Source organism: Tachysurus vachellii, chromosome 24 (genome assembly GCF_030014155.1).
Source record: "Tachysurus vachellii isolate PV-2020 chromosome 24, HZAU_Pvac_v1, whole genome shotgun sequence".
NCBI classification, from domain to species: Eukaryota; Metazoa; Chordata; class Actinopteri; order Siluriformes; family Bagridae; genus Tachysurus; species Tachysurus vachellii.
In genome coordinates, this window is record NC_083483.1 from 9,814,016 (window position 1) to 9,830,455 (window position 16,440).

Consider the following 16,440-nt stretch of genomic DNA (forward strand, 5'->3'; position numbering starts at 1 on the left):
TTCTGGGACTGGCATCTCATTCACGGTGTATTCCCGTGTTCTTGATAGTGGCATCTCATTCACAATGTGTTCCTGGGACTGGCATCTCATTCACAGTGTATTCCCGTGTTCCTGGGTCTGGCATCTCAATTACAGTGTATTCCCGTGTTCTTGGTAGTTTCATCTCATTCACAGTGTGTTCCTGGGACTGACATCTAATTCACAGTGTGTTTCTGGGACTGGCATCTCATTTACAGTGTGTTTCTGGGACTGGCATCTCATTCACAGTGTATTCCTATGTTCCTGGGACTGGCATCTCATTTACAGTGTGTTTCTGGGACTGGCATCTCATTCACAGTGTATTCCTATGTTCCTGGGACTGGCATCTCATTCACAGTGTGTTTCTGGGACTGGCATCTCATTCACAGTGTATTACTATGTTCCTGGGACTGGCATCTCATTCACAGTGTGTTTCTGGGACTGGCATCTCATTCACAGTGTATTACTATGTTCCTGGGACTGGCATCTCATTCACAGTGTGTTTCTGGGACTGGCATCTCATTCACAGTGTATTACTATGTTCCTGGGACTGGCATCTCATTCACAGTGTGTTTCTGGGACTGGCATCACATTCATTAGTATAAGTATAAAAAATAAATATAGGTGATTTCATAGGGGTTACCCATAACTGTTAAAACTGATATATAGATAATATGTAGAGATCAAACAAGTATGTATATCAGTTAAAATGTCTTCCAAAATGTTTGTTTTTTTAAACTCCTAATTAAATTAATTATTAATTTGAATTAGACTCCCATTATCTAGCTATCACAGCTCTTCTTATTCAAAAGATTTATATAACCTGCTTTTGTGCATGTGTTGTTCCTGAATATATAATTGTCTAAAAAAAGAAAAGTGCTAATAATTTTTGCAAAATGCTTTAATTATTTGGGTTTTTTTAATTATTTAAATATCTGTACCTCCAAATTAAAACTTTGACCTGGAAAACTAGTTTTAAAGTATAACATTATTTTAAGTGTACGTTAAAACAAAGTGAACTGCACAACAGAACTGATTGAATGACGACATAAATACAATCCTGGGTATTAACACTTAATATAATACAGAAAGATGTTTAACATGAGAATGACAGCACGTAAGACAATTTAGTGCATAAAAGGTGTATCTGGCAGTTCGGTACGTTGCCCATGAGTCATAAGTATGACTCAAAATCCTCGAAATATCAAGTCAGATGTTCCTCATCATGCTGGACAGCAGTGAGACAGTTATATCCTCGTGAATGAATGCAGAAGTGAATATTCAGGCTGGATGACTTTCCTTATCATAAACAGCTCTGCAGCTCTATTGTCTGTATACTGCAGTGACAAAAGGAACAGGGAGTTGACTCTGACCCTATAGGTAGTTTCAGTCCAATAATTCACAGTCTCTCCACCCTCTTTTTGTTTACACCATTTTAATTTCACAATGTGTTCATTTAAAATGATCGAGGCTTCTCAAAATAGCCATGAGACCTGTAACAAAGCATGTTATACAGTATATTGCAGGTTATAAAGATGATGATGATCACCAGCTATCATAAAAGTTGTTACATCATTGTTATAATGGTTGCTCTTATAAGTTATATTATAATCGAAAGACTTATTTGTTTATACTGTGACTATTATATTCTTAAAATTCTCATATTTAAAAAATTTATCCCATTCCCTGTACGTCAGTCAACTTTTGTTGTTTTAGGTGTGCTTTTTAACATTAGTTAACAACTAATTGCCTTGTAATTGCATGAATTAAGTTGGTTAAGCTGAAAACCTACACAAGCAAATACACAACAGATAAAGAATAAAAACATTTCAGGATGTGCTGTTTTATGAAATCATCAGCAATGTAGTGAGTAGTGTGAGCCAGAGGTCTGTCATCATCCATTCATCGCATTTTGTAATTTATTGAAGGATAGATTAATGATATTAATGATGATATTTATTATTCATCTATATTCTGTACACAGTTTCATGGGGAAACCTGGAGACTATCTTACACACTCATCCACTTGAGGAAACACTAGCATGGGGAGAGCATGCAAACTCTGTATGTGTAGGCAGAAGAAGGACTGAAACCCCAAACCCCGCTGGTGTGACACCAATGTCCTAACCACTAAGCCACTGTGCTTCATTATTCTCACTCTCACTCTCATTTTCTACCGCTTATCCGAACTACCTCGGGTCACGGGGAGCCTGTGCGTCATCTCAGGCGTCATCGGGCATCAGGGCAGGATACACCCTGGACGGAGTGCCAACCCAGCGCAGGGCACACACACACTCTCATTCACTCACGCAATCACACACTATGGACAATTTTCCAGAGATGCCAATCAACCCACCATGCATGTCTTTGGACCGGGGGAGGAAACCGGAGTCACGGGGAGAACATGCAAACTCCACACACACAAGGCGGAGGCGGGAATCGAACCTCCACCCTGGAGGTGTGAGGCGAACGTGCTAACCACTAAGCCACCGTGCCCCCCTGCTTCGTTATTCATTATGCAATTTCATTTTAGTTACATGAATGTTATGGAACATCCAAAGAACCTTTCATTACCATGTATACCAAACATTTCTATTTTTTTATCACTTAAGATTCTGGACAATTTCTGAACACTTGATACTCGTTCCATACATTTTGGATAAACTTCTCTTTACAGAAAACATCAAGGATTACACATTGTTCTTTGTTAATCTGTATATATATGTATGTATATATATATATATATATATATATATATATATATATATATATATACATATATATATACACACACACATATAATACAATACAATTTTGTCAGTAGTGGAAAATATTTTGACGTTCTGATCTGTAGGAATCGCACATACACTATAGATGTATTGCACAGAGATTAAAGTAAGAGCATCATGGAGTTCTCCTTTATTAACAAGTTATAGACTCATTCTACACACAGATCAGTTAAAATCCTGAAAATACCAACATGCTGCTTGTTCAGAACAGACCGGAGGCACAATGAAGGCAAAATGTTTCAATGAATTTTATTCAAGCTTAATCTCTCTTAATTCATACATACTCTTAAATACATATTTACACTTTACACATATACATACAGAGCAGACAAATACCTTTATTACAAATATGAAAATAGAGAAATACAAGGGCAATGTGCCACGAGACAAATACAGCAGACTGAAGTCAAGGTGTAAAACAATATATGTGCAGTTTATAGAGAAATAAGATAAAATAATAAATGGGACAAGATGATAAATGTATAAATAAAAGACCTGCTGTATCATTACCAGCCTTTTGTTTAAGCCTTGCTTAAAACCGGTATATAGATGTGCAATAAAATAATGTGACCTATGTTCAGATACTGTTTGGGAAAAATTTGTACAAAAATAAAATAAAATAATAATAATTTTTAAAAAATAACGTAATGCCCGTAAAATAGCAAAATAGTGCAGATGACAAGCTCCAGATACGATGAGACCATACATAATCATTAATATACAATATGTATATATATACTGTCATTTCATGGGGAAAAAACAAGGTCAAGTTATAATATGTAATAATATGTACAAATATTATACAGGAATTAATCTAAAATATACAGCTGTTTCTGATTAATACATACAGTAAATAAGACAGGACAATTCACAGTTAGGAAACTGGACACGACTCCAACAATCTGTATCCACGTCATGTAATGCTCAAGTCCTACAATGTTGGCAAAGTAGAAAACTAATGTTCCTGAAAATATTCCAAAACCGATTTTGAGCCTCTGAGTACAAGACTAAAGGTCACAGCTTTCAGTTTAGTGGATAAAGTATGTTGCTTTTGTAATCGCAGACTATTGCACTAATAAATGATATAAATAGCTTATTTTTGGGAAGGAGTGCAGTTTATTCTGTCTCTCCTTATAACACGAGCAGAAAAAATAGCTGAGAGTGAAGGTGTGCGTGACTGCCGATAAAGAAATGCATGGAGGAGGAGGAGAAGGAGGAGGAGGTGGAAGTGTCTCAGCAGAAAGTGCAGTGTGTAGGAGCTGCCATGAGGCAGTGCTATAGAGGCAGGATGGAGTCTCAGGCCTCAGGGTTTGATGTCGGAGAAGCTGGTGTATGTCTCACTGCAGCTGGATGACGTGCTCAGATTGCCCGAGCCACTGCCTTCTATTTAGACAAAATACACAAATATTCAGTCAAAGTGACTTTTAATATATTATCATTTATATTTTTATACTGTCGGTGCGTGTGTGTGTGTGTGTAATTGAAGTTTGAATTGGATACTGCTTGTTTACCTGAGCTGGTGAGAGACTGCGAAGACTTTGACTCTCCGATCAGAGTGAGCAGGTTAGCAGCCGGCAGCCAGCCCTCTTTACTGTTATTCAGGTTACGCACAAACCTGTAAAACACACACACACACACACACACACACACACACACACACACACAAACACACACACACACACACACACACACACACATCAGATCCTGTAATTCTCATATTCTGATTGTAAATATATCCATACAGATGCTTCTAATGATTTGATCATTACCAATTAGTTCATTAGTAATAATTATAACAATATAATAATGAACATAAAAAAATATGTATTATTAATAATAATAATCATAATCATCAATCATATAATAAAAATCATTAGTTATTATTAACCATATGCATAAATTGAAAAAATGCTATTCAGTTCATGTTAGCGCTACAAATACAGAATGAAAACCAGCAGCGACGGTTCTGTTCGGTGCAACAGTTTGTAAACCCACAGCACAAAATAAATGCTTTCTGATGTAAGCAAAATGGCCAAATAGTGTGTTTTAAGATAACAGTGTTGAATATGACAGTTTTTCAGTTCTATAAGTATTTGAAAAGACATTTGAATCTAAATACTAAAAACCTCCAAGCTCAGGCCGTTGTATTTCACATGCTCTGAGCAGCTTGTGGATTCTCTCACTTGTCTTTTTCAGTCCTGTCTTGATTTAGAACACACCCATGTTTCATATTTCAAAACCATTTGAAATTCTCTTCTCATTTTATTATTTTTGTTATTCAGAAACTTAAGGGGTGTAAACTTTTGCCCCCATCTGTTTCCTGTAGGCTTCTTTATACACATTCGGTCAATAATAAACCTTAAGCAGCTTACCACTGGCCGTCAGCGCCCTCTCGGACCAGCTGCACCATGTCTCCACTCTTTACTGTGAGATCCTGAGTTCCTTTATCGTAGTCGGCTACCACATTGTACTTGCCTGGAGACTACGCACACGCACACACACAAGCACACATTATGATTGTGTGTATTATATACAGCAGGGCTCATAAATGAGACATAAACCTTTAAATCATGAAACCTGGAGACATTTTTAAGGCACATGATTTTCATCACCATATATAATTTATATTTTAGGCAACAGGTGAAAAAATTAACTGTTAAACTGAGTTTTATGAATATTATTTTAATTATTATTTTAATATACGCAATTTAAATTGCAAGGCTACATTATAACATTGAAAAGGGAAAACAGTCTGTATAGAATTTATAATTTTTAAAAATGAATTAGAAAAATGGCATAAAATCAGCAGTTTCCATTCAGTTTCATTACAAAAAGATAAAAAAAAAAAAAAAAGCACTAATATGGAGTGAAGCTGATTAAAAAGTCGTAGTAGTGATAACAAGAGAGTCTGTTTTTGGAACAATACAAGAGTAATTTTAAAGGAGCAGTTTGTCATTTTAAAGGAGCAGTTTGTCATATTTTATTAGTCCTTGGCCAAGGTGAATTGCAGTATCAGTGAAATCACTGCTTACTTCTATATGAAATCACAAATGCAAATGTAAATTGAAATTTAAGGCCAAAGTTCAAAGCAAGGACGCTTCTAACACATTTCTGGGCCAGAAAAAAAGCAAAGCCGGAAATAAGGAAATGAAAACCTACTGTATGAGATTATTGTTAACAACAGTTTTCTTTCGAAATGCCTCTTTCTAACTACCTGATTATTACAAGTCTGGAAACTTACAGAAAAATAATAAACTGCATCTTTAAAGCCAATTAAGTCCTTTAGGTGAAATAAGAAATTTCAGTGAAATGCACTCCTTGCATATTATTACAATATTCAACAAAACAAAAAAGTGTGAGATAGAATTTAAAAATATAATAAAAATAAAATGAGTAACACGCCACTGGACCTACCAGTTTCTTCCCCTCGTCCTCAGGGTCAGAGTTTAAGGGGTCCTCAGCGCTGGAGTACCCGTCATTCTCCTCCGAGGCGTCCATGGAGAAAGAGGCCTTACTGAAGCCTGTAGGAAGAGGAGTGACGGAGGAGAAAAAATAATATCAGATGACTGAACCACCATTCCAGTTACTCTGACTATGTGACAAGATGGAAAGATGATGAAAAAGAAAACAAGAGTGGGAAATTAATCAACAGGATTTGTCTTTCCGTGACTAGAAATCAGCTGATGAGAACGAAACACACACACAGACAAAAACAGAACAAACTTCAAGAAAGTAGTTCTGGATGCCATATTTATAATCATCTTCTTCTTCTTTTACTTTCAGCTTTTCCCATTAGGGGTCACCACAGCGAACCATCTGTTTCCACCTAACTCTATCCTCAGCATCCTCTACTCTCACACAGTTACAATCATGTCCTCATTTAACACATCTATATATCTCCTCTTTGTCCTTCCTATTGACCTCTTACCTGGCAGCTCCATCTCCAACATCCTTCTACCAATATAACCATCTCCCTCCTCTGTACATGTCCAAAACATCTCTATCTAGTCTCTCTGACCTTGTCCCCAAAACAGCCAACCTGAGCTGTCCATCTGATGTGCTCATTCCTACTGTAATCCTGTCCATCCTCGTCACTCCTAAAGAGAGCCTCAACATCCTCATCTCTGCTACCTCCATCTCTGCCTCATGTCTTTTCCTAAATGATCTCTTTTAACAGACAAGTTATAAAATTCACCTCCAGTTCAAGTCCAGTTAGTGTGTATGGTTGAATGTTCTCTTTAAGAATGTTCATTTTACCAATACAACTGATGTAAACAAGCACTAACCACAAGGGAATATGTAGAGATACAAAATAATCTAACTTGGGAAACAATAAAATGTGTTTAAATGCACTTAAGTAATCTGATCATGGGAAAACTCGTGTTTCACAAAACAGTCAGTGATCAGATTTCTCTCAAAATAAATCCTCTTGTAAACCCACAGAAACAAACATGTGATGTAAAGCACCATTGAGCCTCTTTTTTGATTTGCCTTTTGATTATGCCTGACAAATATGACTAGATTTTAAATGTCATACTATACTTTGATACAAAGATGTAGACAAGCTTGTTTTTTAATCTGGTTAGAGATCAGAGTTACAGAATATATTCACTGAACAGAGGCTGAACGCTACTGTAGGCGTTGGTTTTAATTCAGATTATTCGGTTTACATGAGGATTTGGATAAAGTGCTAAAATCAGATCCAGATCGTAATTTGATATCGCTGTACATATAAACACAGGTAGTGTTTCACTCCTCATACAGTGCCATTAATTTGATAACACCAGCCAGTAAGATCTCTAATCTCTGACAGAAATAGTACTTTCATCAAGTCACAAACAGGCATGCATAATTTCAGAATAGATTTTTTTTTTTACAATTAAGACACAATTGTGTAAATACTTTAAATAGTACGTGGATTAAAAATGTACAGTGGTGAAATATACCTATAACCTTCTAAAGCACACCTTTGTGTCTTAGTGATTTTGATTTCTGCAACTAAGGCAGTAGGGAAAATTTCAGAGTTCACCCCACACCAGGCAGCTGGATTTACCTCTGCGCTTAGCCTGTACAAGGTTAGAAGTGCTCAGCCATTTGTCCCGGCTGAGGGAGATGGGAGGACCTGCGTCCGAGGGAGAGGCAACCAGTCAGAGCCTGATAGCAACCAAAGTGTCAAAATTTACTGACTTATTAACTAGGTGATTACTATTATTATTATTATGATGTGAATACATGTTATTTTTTATTCCATAAACACAATGAAGCTTTGTAAAGAGCAGAGAAGTCTCAGTAAAATTTTACTGATTGGATACTAGTCCAATTTTAGGCATAATGAATCTGAAGTAAAACAAAACACTTCAAATTTAGTTGCTTTAAATGAGATTAGGGATATAATTTCCTTAAACAAAGTCCCAAAAGCGACATAAAAAGCGACTCTTGCTTCCTTACTGTTTTTTTTTTTGACTGAATCTTAAATGGAGTATGAAGTCAGTGCAAAGTTATTACTGTACTATGTAGTGAGCACATACAGTAAACAAGAAGCCATTGAAATCAGTGTGAATTCAGAAAAAGGAAACAAGCTTCAAATGTATTAGATATAACAAGTACACCTTCTTTTCCCCTTCTAAACCCAGTGTAGTTCTGTATATGGTTATACTGTATATATACTTAATATATTAAATACCATTCACAATGACGGCATGTTGGAATGATGGAAATACAACAATGAGAAAATATGGAATGGCTATAAAAAAAAAAGTCAGACAAGGATAAATCCACAGTACATGAACATCATTGGTGGGAAAAAAAAAACAAAACTGTTGGTTAAAGGTACATGAGCAGTGGGTGGACTCTAAGGGACGTACAGTAATAGACTCGTGAAGTACTAGTGAAGTACCAGTGTACCTTTGAAGCCAAATGGCGTGGGATCACTCTTAATCTCATGCCGCTTAGTTTTGTGGTCAGGACTAGGGGGATATCCTGTCAGCCAGGCGGCAAAAGGGGAAAAGAGAGCAAAGAAAAAAAAAGAGAGAAAAGATAAGACAGCCCAGGGAGGGCAGGAAAAAGCAGAATATAGTCATAAATGAGAACTAAAGCAACGCACATATTAAATGTTTAAAACCTGGCACTAAGAAGCAGGATGTTTCTACAATCTTACATTAGTAATAAGAGACGCTAGGAACGCTGTAGAGAGGCACAGACATGAACACTTCTACTGGAGTCATACAGGAGGAAATGACTGCTGGATAATGATTCTACTCTAACACACATGACTAAAGGCAAACGACTATATAACAGTGTTCATAACTCCACGAATATTCAGGGGACTTCTAGTTAGAGTGCTAGGTCTGATGAATATTTTCCTATTCTAAATACACACTGAGGGGAAACAAATACTCTTACATTCTTTGTTATATGACCTGCATTCAGTGCATATATCCACTTCAAATTTACACATTTAATGTCTTTTAGTATTTGTAATAATAAATCTGAAAAAAATAAAGTATATATATTTTTTTTTAGTATTTTGCAACAAATGTGAAATCTAGAGTAAGAAATATTGAGAAATACTTGCAATGTATTTCAATGCTTATCGTTTTTTTTTGTTCATATTCATGCAGCTGTTGTTCCCACTGCTTTCAGGTCATCCTGCGACTCTTTTCTTTTGACTTCTTGTTTCTTTCTCGGCTTCCTAAGCATTAGTCTGAGATGTGTGTGTGTACTGTGTCCATGTTTAGCACTGAATTTGTTGAATGTCACTCCAATTAAAAGTCAGTGATGATTAATGGCTCTTATAAAAAAAAAAAAAGATTCTTTATCTTTAAAGTAAATGGTGAAATGAAACCCATTTCTGCTATCTGAAGTGCCAAGTGCTTGTACATAAGCATCTAAAATTTGAAACTGTTACCTTCGACCACTAAAATTCTGTCTAAGGTTATCAACAGAAAGAAAAAAACTCTACTCATTTTAAAAGTGAGAAATTATACTGATTGAAAATGTCTGATAAGTTGATTTCCATTTCTCAGGTGAAATGTAAAACTAGTGTACTGGTAAAAAGTGGTAAGGTCTTTAATTAATTTGCTTCACTACTGCTGTTCTTAGGAATATTAGGAAACTCCTTCACCTTCATTTAAAATGATAAATCCTGTAGTGCATGAGTACTTTTTTCCCTAGTTCATTTTTCTTTAAACAGTTCTTGCTTATATGTTATATAATTATTTTTTTTATTATTCCTTATATGTATATAATTATAGTAAAGTTTTTTATTGTTACTTTTGTTGATACTGTATTATATTAAACTTTGCTTTGTTATTATCGTAGTAAGTCTTTAATTCCTGCACTTTATCTGTCTGTGAGCTGCTGTGATAAGTGCATTTCCACACTGTGGGATCAATAAAGTTTATCGTATCGTATCTTCTAAATACATACGTTTTTGTATAAAAGTACAAAGTAAAAAAATAATAATAATTACGCATGTCAATTTGAAGTGACTATGCACTGGAAGTTTCATATAATAAATAACAAAATCCAAATACATATTTCCCTTCACTGTATCTGGATCTTCATTCATACACAATGACAAACTAAGTATGTCTAGTGGTTTATAACTGCACTGTACCTGGTGTGCAGTGTGTAACCAGCGGTAACGTAAGGCTTTTAGCACCAGCTGTTGTTAGCAACTCTGCACCGAGAATCACAAAATATCATTACAGCTATCAGTTAATCTGTATTTCTCTATCAGTGCATAATTAAGAGTCAGTGCAAATCCCTGGCCACAATTAGCTTGTTGATTTTCAGGATGAACTGGAATCCTGTTATACCTTTCTGACTCTTGAGGTTGCTGAAGCCCTGCAGCGTGAAACGTTTTTTAGCAACCGCGGCCCTGTCAGTGGTGGGACTGGTTACTGCGTCGTCTACCAAGCACGAAGAGATCAGGGAAAAGCAATAAAAGATAGGAAGCATGGAGATGGGGGGAGGAGGAGAAATAAAGGATTAGTCCATCAAGAAAATTTAAGAAAAAAAGGAACGAAGCACTAAAGGTTTTAGATGATTACCTGAATCCTGCAAAGCAAGTATGCTAGTTTTATATATAATATAGCTATATAATATAACAAAGCATTAGCTAGTAAGTGTCTGAAGACGACGGATATCATACCAGCAACATCAACAGCTCTGGATTCAGTGGAACTGGATTGTTGCCAGTTAATGTCCTGGATTTAAGTAAAAAAAAAAAACTCACCTTTGACCTTGTCTGAGTTCATCATTGCAGGCACTAAGCTGAGCTCAGGAAGCGACGGCTCAGTTTTCTTCTCCTCTCCTTTCTTCTGACTCTTCTGGCTGGTTTTAAAGGGGCTCAGGCTGATGGAGTTGGGAAGTGGAGAAAGCTGCTCGGACGTCTTCTGTTGAATCGCTTCTGTGGTGCGGAGTGACACAGTAACAGGGTTTGTTAATAAATTTACTGCAATAGTTTACATTATATACAAGTCAGATTTGTATTGTTTCCTGAAAACCTGCCAGCATTTTGTTGTTTGGTAATAATGTTAATTCTGATGTAATGCTGATATACTTTAGGCATATTTGCTGAATTGGCTGAAACTTTGCAATATTTTTTTGTCAAAATCAGTAAGAAAAATAGGAAAGGGGATGAAACGTTGTACAAATTTGATACCAGCCAAGTTAGGATCATAACAGTATGTGAGAACATCAGTACACATCTGTCTGGACTGAGAGACATTCATTTCTCTCTCTCTCTCTTCCTCCCTCACTCCTGATCCCTCTCTCTCCCGAGCCCCCTGTCCCTCTCTCTCTCTGCCCCTCTCCCTGCCCCCTTTCCCTGCCCCCCCCTCCCTGTCACTCTCTCGCTCTATCACTCTCTCTTCCTCCCTCCATCCTGCTCCCTGTCTCTCTCTCTTTCTCTCTCACTCACTCTCACTCACTCTCTCTCTCGCTCTCCCTCCCACCCGTCTTCCTCCCTCCCTCTGTCTCACCCCTGCAGGCTTTCAGCTGACCGGTCAGAACTTTCCGGATCTCGTTCACCCACGCCATTTTTATCTCAGCTGTTGGTGCCTGGAAAAAAAAAAGAAAGAAAAAAATATTTCAGATTATTTTAATGTGAATTAACATGCTAGGCTTCAGTGTGCTAAATAATAAAAGAATATTTGTATTATGAGCGCAGACCTGGACGATGTAGACCTCTTCTCGGGAGTTGCACCAGATCTCAAATTTCTTGCTGTCTCCTTTAACATTCTCCGTGATGCCCACGACACTCATCTGATGCACAAGGAAACAGAATTTCAAGGGAAGGACAGTGACATCATAATCACAGATTATGAGAAAGTAACACATATCCATTAGAGAAAGTAAACATTAGGTGGAGACAATTTCCTACTGAAAGACACTACTTATAGACATATATTGCTGTTTTCCACTTTTACAAAAAAAAGATCTATTATCCGAGGCATTGTACATTGTAATTTCTTGTGAAATGGTGTATTTTCTACAGTAGCTCATCTTCAATTTCTCTTGTGGTACCTCGGATTCGACTTACTACTATGGGTGCCAGATCTTTTAGTTTTGTTGCCCCTCGCCTATGGAATTCTCTTCCCCTCGATGTTCGCAATAGCGAGTGCTTGTTGGCTTTTAAAACACGTCTTAAGACATATCTTTTTATACAGGCTTTCTTATAACATGTTTTATTGAGACTTAAATGCACTTTATATGTATATACTGTTTGTTTGCTGTGTGTTTTGTCTTATGCAGTGACCTGTATATTGCTTGTAAGGTGACCTTGGGTGTTCTGAAAGGCGCCATGAAATAAAATGCATTATTATTATTATTAGTTGTCTCACATTGATGAAGTGTTTGAAGCTATAAGAAGGCGCTTTCTCGTAGCCCTCGCCGTTCTCCTCGCGTCTCTTACAGAACAGCAGAGCTTTCTCATGCAGGAACAGGTGCCGCTGCATCGGCTTGAAGCGTGCCAGGTCCTTCACCTTGGCGTGACCTTTCTTGTGCTCGGTCCAGACACTGAAGGAGCCCTGCATCAGCAGCCTGCCGAGCTCATTCAGGTTCCCCTGGTAACAACAGGTCAGCAAGTTCAGCTCGAGTCTCAGTGATTTATTTAACAGCAGTCATGGCTGTCCAAATCTACCAGAACAATTACACTTTTACGATATGTTGTACATCACACCGCGAGCTAGCTACATGTCTGATTATCATCTTTACATGTATTTACTTTACTAATAATTTGTGATCATGCTCGTGATCCATTTCATATTTGACAGCCCAAAAAACGTCACGTTATTAAACACCATTAATAATAATTAATAACAAACAAAACTTGATGTGTGTGTGTGTGTGTGTGTGAGTAGAAACAAGCCACTCGGGCCCCTGTACCTCGTATCCTGTAATGGCGATGAGGTGCATGGAATCGTTGACGGCTTTGAGGATGCCGAGGATGGACGAGAGCGCCTCCTGGAGGTCCTCCGAGCCTTCGCAACCTTTACTGTACTTTAATAACTCCTGCAGATAGACAAGAGCCAGCATGCACACTCACGGGTTAGTGAAGTGAGACATTTCTGACTAAAAGCCAAACTAAACTAAATCTATGAAACACTAAATAAAGCATCTTATATAAGGTGAGTGTAAAAGGATCCATGAAAACATTTACACCCAAAGCTTGTAATAAACCATTAATAACACGACGTCTACTAAAAGCTAAACCGATATCACACATCAGCCTGAAGAGGAACGTGCAAATATTTGTGGTTCTGCACTTTTACGGGAAGCCTGACGTGTGACGTGTGTGCTGTCAGGAATCTGCTGAGGGAGGATTGTACCTTGAGGAGGAGCTGGTATTTTGTGATGCGCTGTACAGGTTTCAGCAGGTACGAGTCCAAGCCCAGCTTGTGCTCAAGTTTCTTCTGGCACTCCTATCACACACACACACACACACACACACACACACACACCACACACCTGGATTATGGCCCTATTCCTAGAAATTCCCACACCCCCTGTGTGTAATTCATGTCATAAATTGTGCACACATTCCCTGCAGAGACACACCCAGTGCTTACAGTAAAGTCCCTGCACACTTTGTTATTTTATTTCCTAACCTTACTTTAGTGTTTTCTTTTCTCCAACACACCCATTCGAGATATAAAAAAGGTTTCATCTTTGTGTTCGCAGCTTATAAACACTCAGTTGCCAGTTCACTGCACACTAACACAGTCACCAAACAAGCTTTCTACAGGAATCCTTAAGATAAATGTAGTATTTATTCAGACTACTCAAAGCTACTACAAGTGTAACTGAACAGCACACAAATAAAACCAGATCAAAATGACTCACAATAAGGAATGAAGTCACTTTCAACATCCTCATTTAGGTCACATGACGGTTCCCCCCAAAATCAAGTAATTACCAACAGGATAAATATGAATTCTGTATTATTTATAATCAGAAATGATGGCATTTTCAAACAAAAACCCCAACAGTTATCCAGGCATTTGTGTTAAGAAAGTAACTGTATGCAATACAACGAATTTCAGCAGCAACGTCTTGTAACAATTATCAATTCATTTAATATTCAAAATGCTTTCAGGTAAATTCCAGATAAAGTGATGATCTGTGGAGTCCCTGTGATTAACACATAATAGCATCACAAGGATTACCTGGAAGAAAGCGCAGTCGGAGCACTGTCGCCATAGCGACTCGGAGCGTGGCTTATTTTGACAGTACTTCTCATAAATCTGTAGGTCTGTCATCTGAAGCGGGAAAGGAAATAAAAGAAGGAAAAAAGAAAGAGGTGGGAAAAGTAAGTGATTAGTTTACTGATCTGATCTAATAAGAACAACAATATCTGTTTTCTTATTCTACAGCTAAAGTAGAGTGTGTGTATACTCTATATGATGCACTGGAAAGATTTTATTGCTGTTTGTTATTTTTAATAAACATACCCTTTCTAAAAAACACCGGCCCACGAGCTCGGGGAAGTCTGTGTACGCCTCCAGCTCTCGGAGGAAAGTTCTGGAACAAACAAAGCCCATAAAAACTCAGATAGAATGTTATTTATTAGTTAAAACCCAAAGGTGTAATTAATGATAAAGACAAAGCCTCACTTGTTGTGGAAGTGGTAGATCTCGGCCATGTTGCCGAACAGAACGTCCTTCTTGTTGTGAAGGGTGATGGGGATGAGGTGCGCCATGCTGGGGTTGTCCATCTCATCAGCGTAACCCTGGAACACACACACAAACACACCCACACACACACACGGCAGCTCAAAACTTCAAAACAATCACAAGGTCTTTTCCTCCAACACTGCAGCTTGGATTAGGAGTTAACATGGGAGTATTCTTTATGATTATATAAGAGCTGCACTTACCTGCAGTACACACAGCAACTCCTCTACATAAGCCCTCTCTGTCTCCAACAGCTCGTTCATTACATGCCTACAGACACACACACACACACACACACACAATATATCATGTATCCATAACTAGGTTTGTCACATTTAATATATCTTTATTGTTCATGATCATTTAAGGTTCTTTATAAAACATCTGATTGATTCCACATTTATAGATAAATATATGTCTATCTATCTATCTATCTATCTATCTATCTATCTATCTATCTATCTATCTATCTATCTATCTGTCTGTCTGCCTGTCTGTCTGTCTGTCTGTCTGTCTGTCTGTCTGTCTGTCTATCGATCTTGACAGTTTTTTTCACACAGAATTTCATATTGTTATTATTTAGTTGTTTATTCAAATAAATATTAAACTTATGTCATATTTTCCTACTGTTAATTCATGTTAATGTTTTTTTACACATGCACACACCCTCCCCCAGGGTGCTAATAATTATGAACTTTAACTTTAACAACACTAATAAGTTTGCCTTCTTATGCCATACTAAAAGAACAGTGTGTGTGGTATCAGTAGGTCACAATGCCACTGGGGATTAGTTTTAAACTTTGACTTCTGCCCTCTACTGACCGCCTAAGTACAGCCAGGTTCTCCTCCTCTTCTGAGAGACATCTGCCATTCTGCAGGAGTGTATCACCCTGGTACACACACACACACACACAATATTAGTCACATAAATACATCACATCACAGAAGCCTATAAGTGCCAAGTTCAAGTAAAATTCTTACTTTCTTGTTGTTGATTAGGTCAGATGATAAACTCCTCTCTTTATGTGCTGCGTGAAAAAAAGCAAAAATAACCGAGCGTTTAATATTCAGTCTCACAGACTCTCAAACTAATATAAAATCAGTGAAACATCAGAGAAACAGTCAGCACTCTTTAAGACTAGGGAGATTCAAATACAGAATATTTTCAAACATTCTTCATAGTGCTTAAAAAAGCATGTGTGTGTGCGTGTATTTAAATCATAGTTTGTAAATGCTACAACCATGTTTGCTATCCTAGTTCTTTCAATTTGAAAGCAACACAACACACAATGTCTGGAATCCCTTTTGCAATTTCAAAACAGGCCACAAGATGGCAGCAGAGATAAAAGATCTCCTTACTATGCACTGCTGAACAACATAATATCTGACCTGAGTGTATGATGGAGACAAACAGACAATATTAACAACACTCTTTAAATAGTTATTTCTAATTG

General features: G+C 37.4%; 1 protein-coding gene across 11 annotated transcripts in view; it reads right to left on the minus strand.

Annotated features, from left to right (window-relative positions):
• Positions 1-3,031: 3,031 nt before the first annotated feature.
• Positions 3,032-16,440, minus strand: part of mcf2la (mcf.2 cell line derived transforming sequence-like a) — a 72,557-nt gene continuing 59,148 nt past the window's right edge. For 7 of the 11 annotated variants that reach the window (XM_060859961.1, XM_060859960.1, XM_060859954.1 and 4 more), the window contains exons 14-30: positions 15,968-16,014; positions 15,809-15,876; positions 15,190-15,256; positions 14,927-15,042; positions 14,765-14,834; positions 14,480-14,572; positions 13,643-13,735; positions 13,200-13,325; positions 12,656-12,877; positions 11,985-12,077; positions 11,795-11,873; positions 11,047-11,220; positions 7,861-7,929; positions 6,222-6,328; positions 5,180-5,289; positions 4,319-4,422; positions 3,032-4,190 (exon numbers count right to left, since the gene is read on the minus strand). In XM_060859961.1, the coding sequence (XP_060715944.1) occupies positions 4,111-4,190; positions 4,319-4,422; positions 5,180-5,289; positions 6,222-6,328; positions 7,861-7,929; positions 11,047-11,220; positions 11,795-11,873; positions 11,985-12,077; positions 12,656-12,877; positions 13,200-13,325; positions 13,643-13,735; positions 14,480-14,572; positions 14,765-14,834; positions 14,927-15,042; positions 15,190-15,256; positions 15,809-15,876; positions 15,968-16,014 (1,718 nt within the window). In that variant the 3' untranslated portion in view covers positions 3,032-4,110. Of the gene's footprint in view, positions 4,191-4,318; positions 4,423-5,179; positions 5,290-6,221; positions 6,329-7,860; positions 7,962-8,711; positions 8,787-10,627; positions 10,721-11,046; positions 11,221-11,794; positions 11,874-11,984; positions 12,078-12,655; positions 12,878-13,199; positions 13,326-13,642; positions 13,736-14,479; positions 14,573-14,764; positions 14,835-14,926; positions 15,043-15,189; positions 15,257-15,808; positions 15,877-15,967; positions 16,015-16,440 lie in introns of those variants that run through there. The other 4 variants (XM_060859964.1, XM_060859963.1, XM_060859956.1 and 1 more) reach the window with 4 other exon arrangements.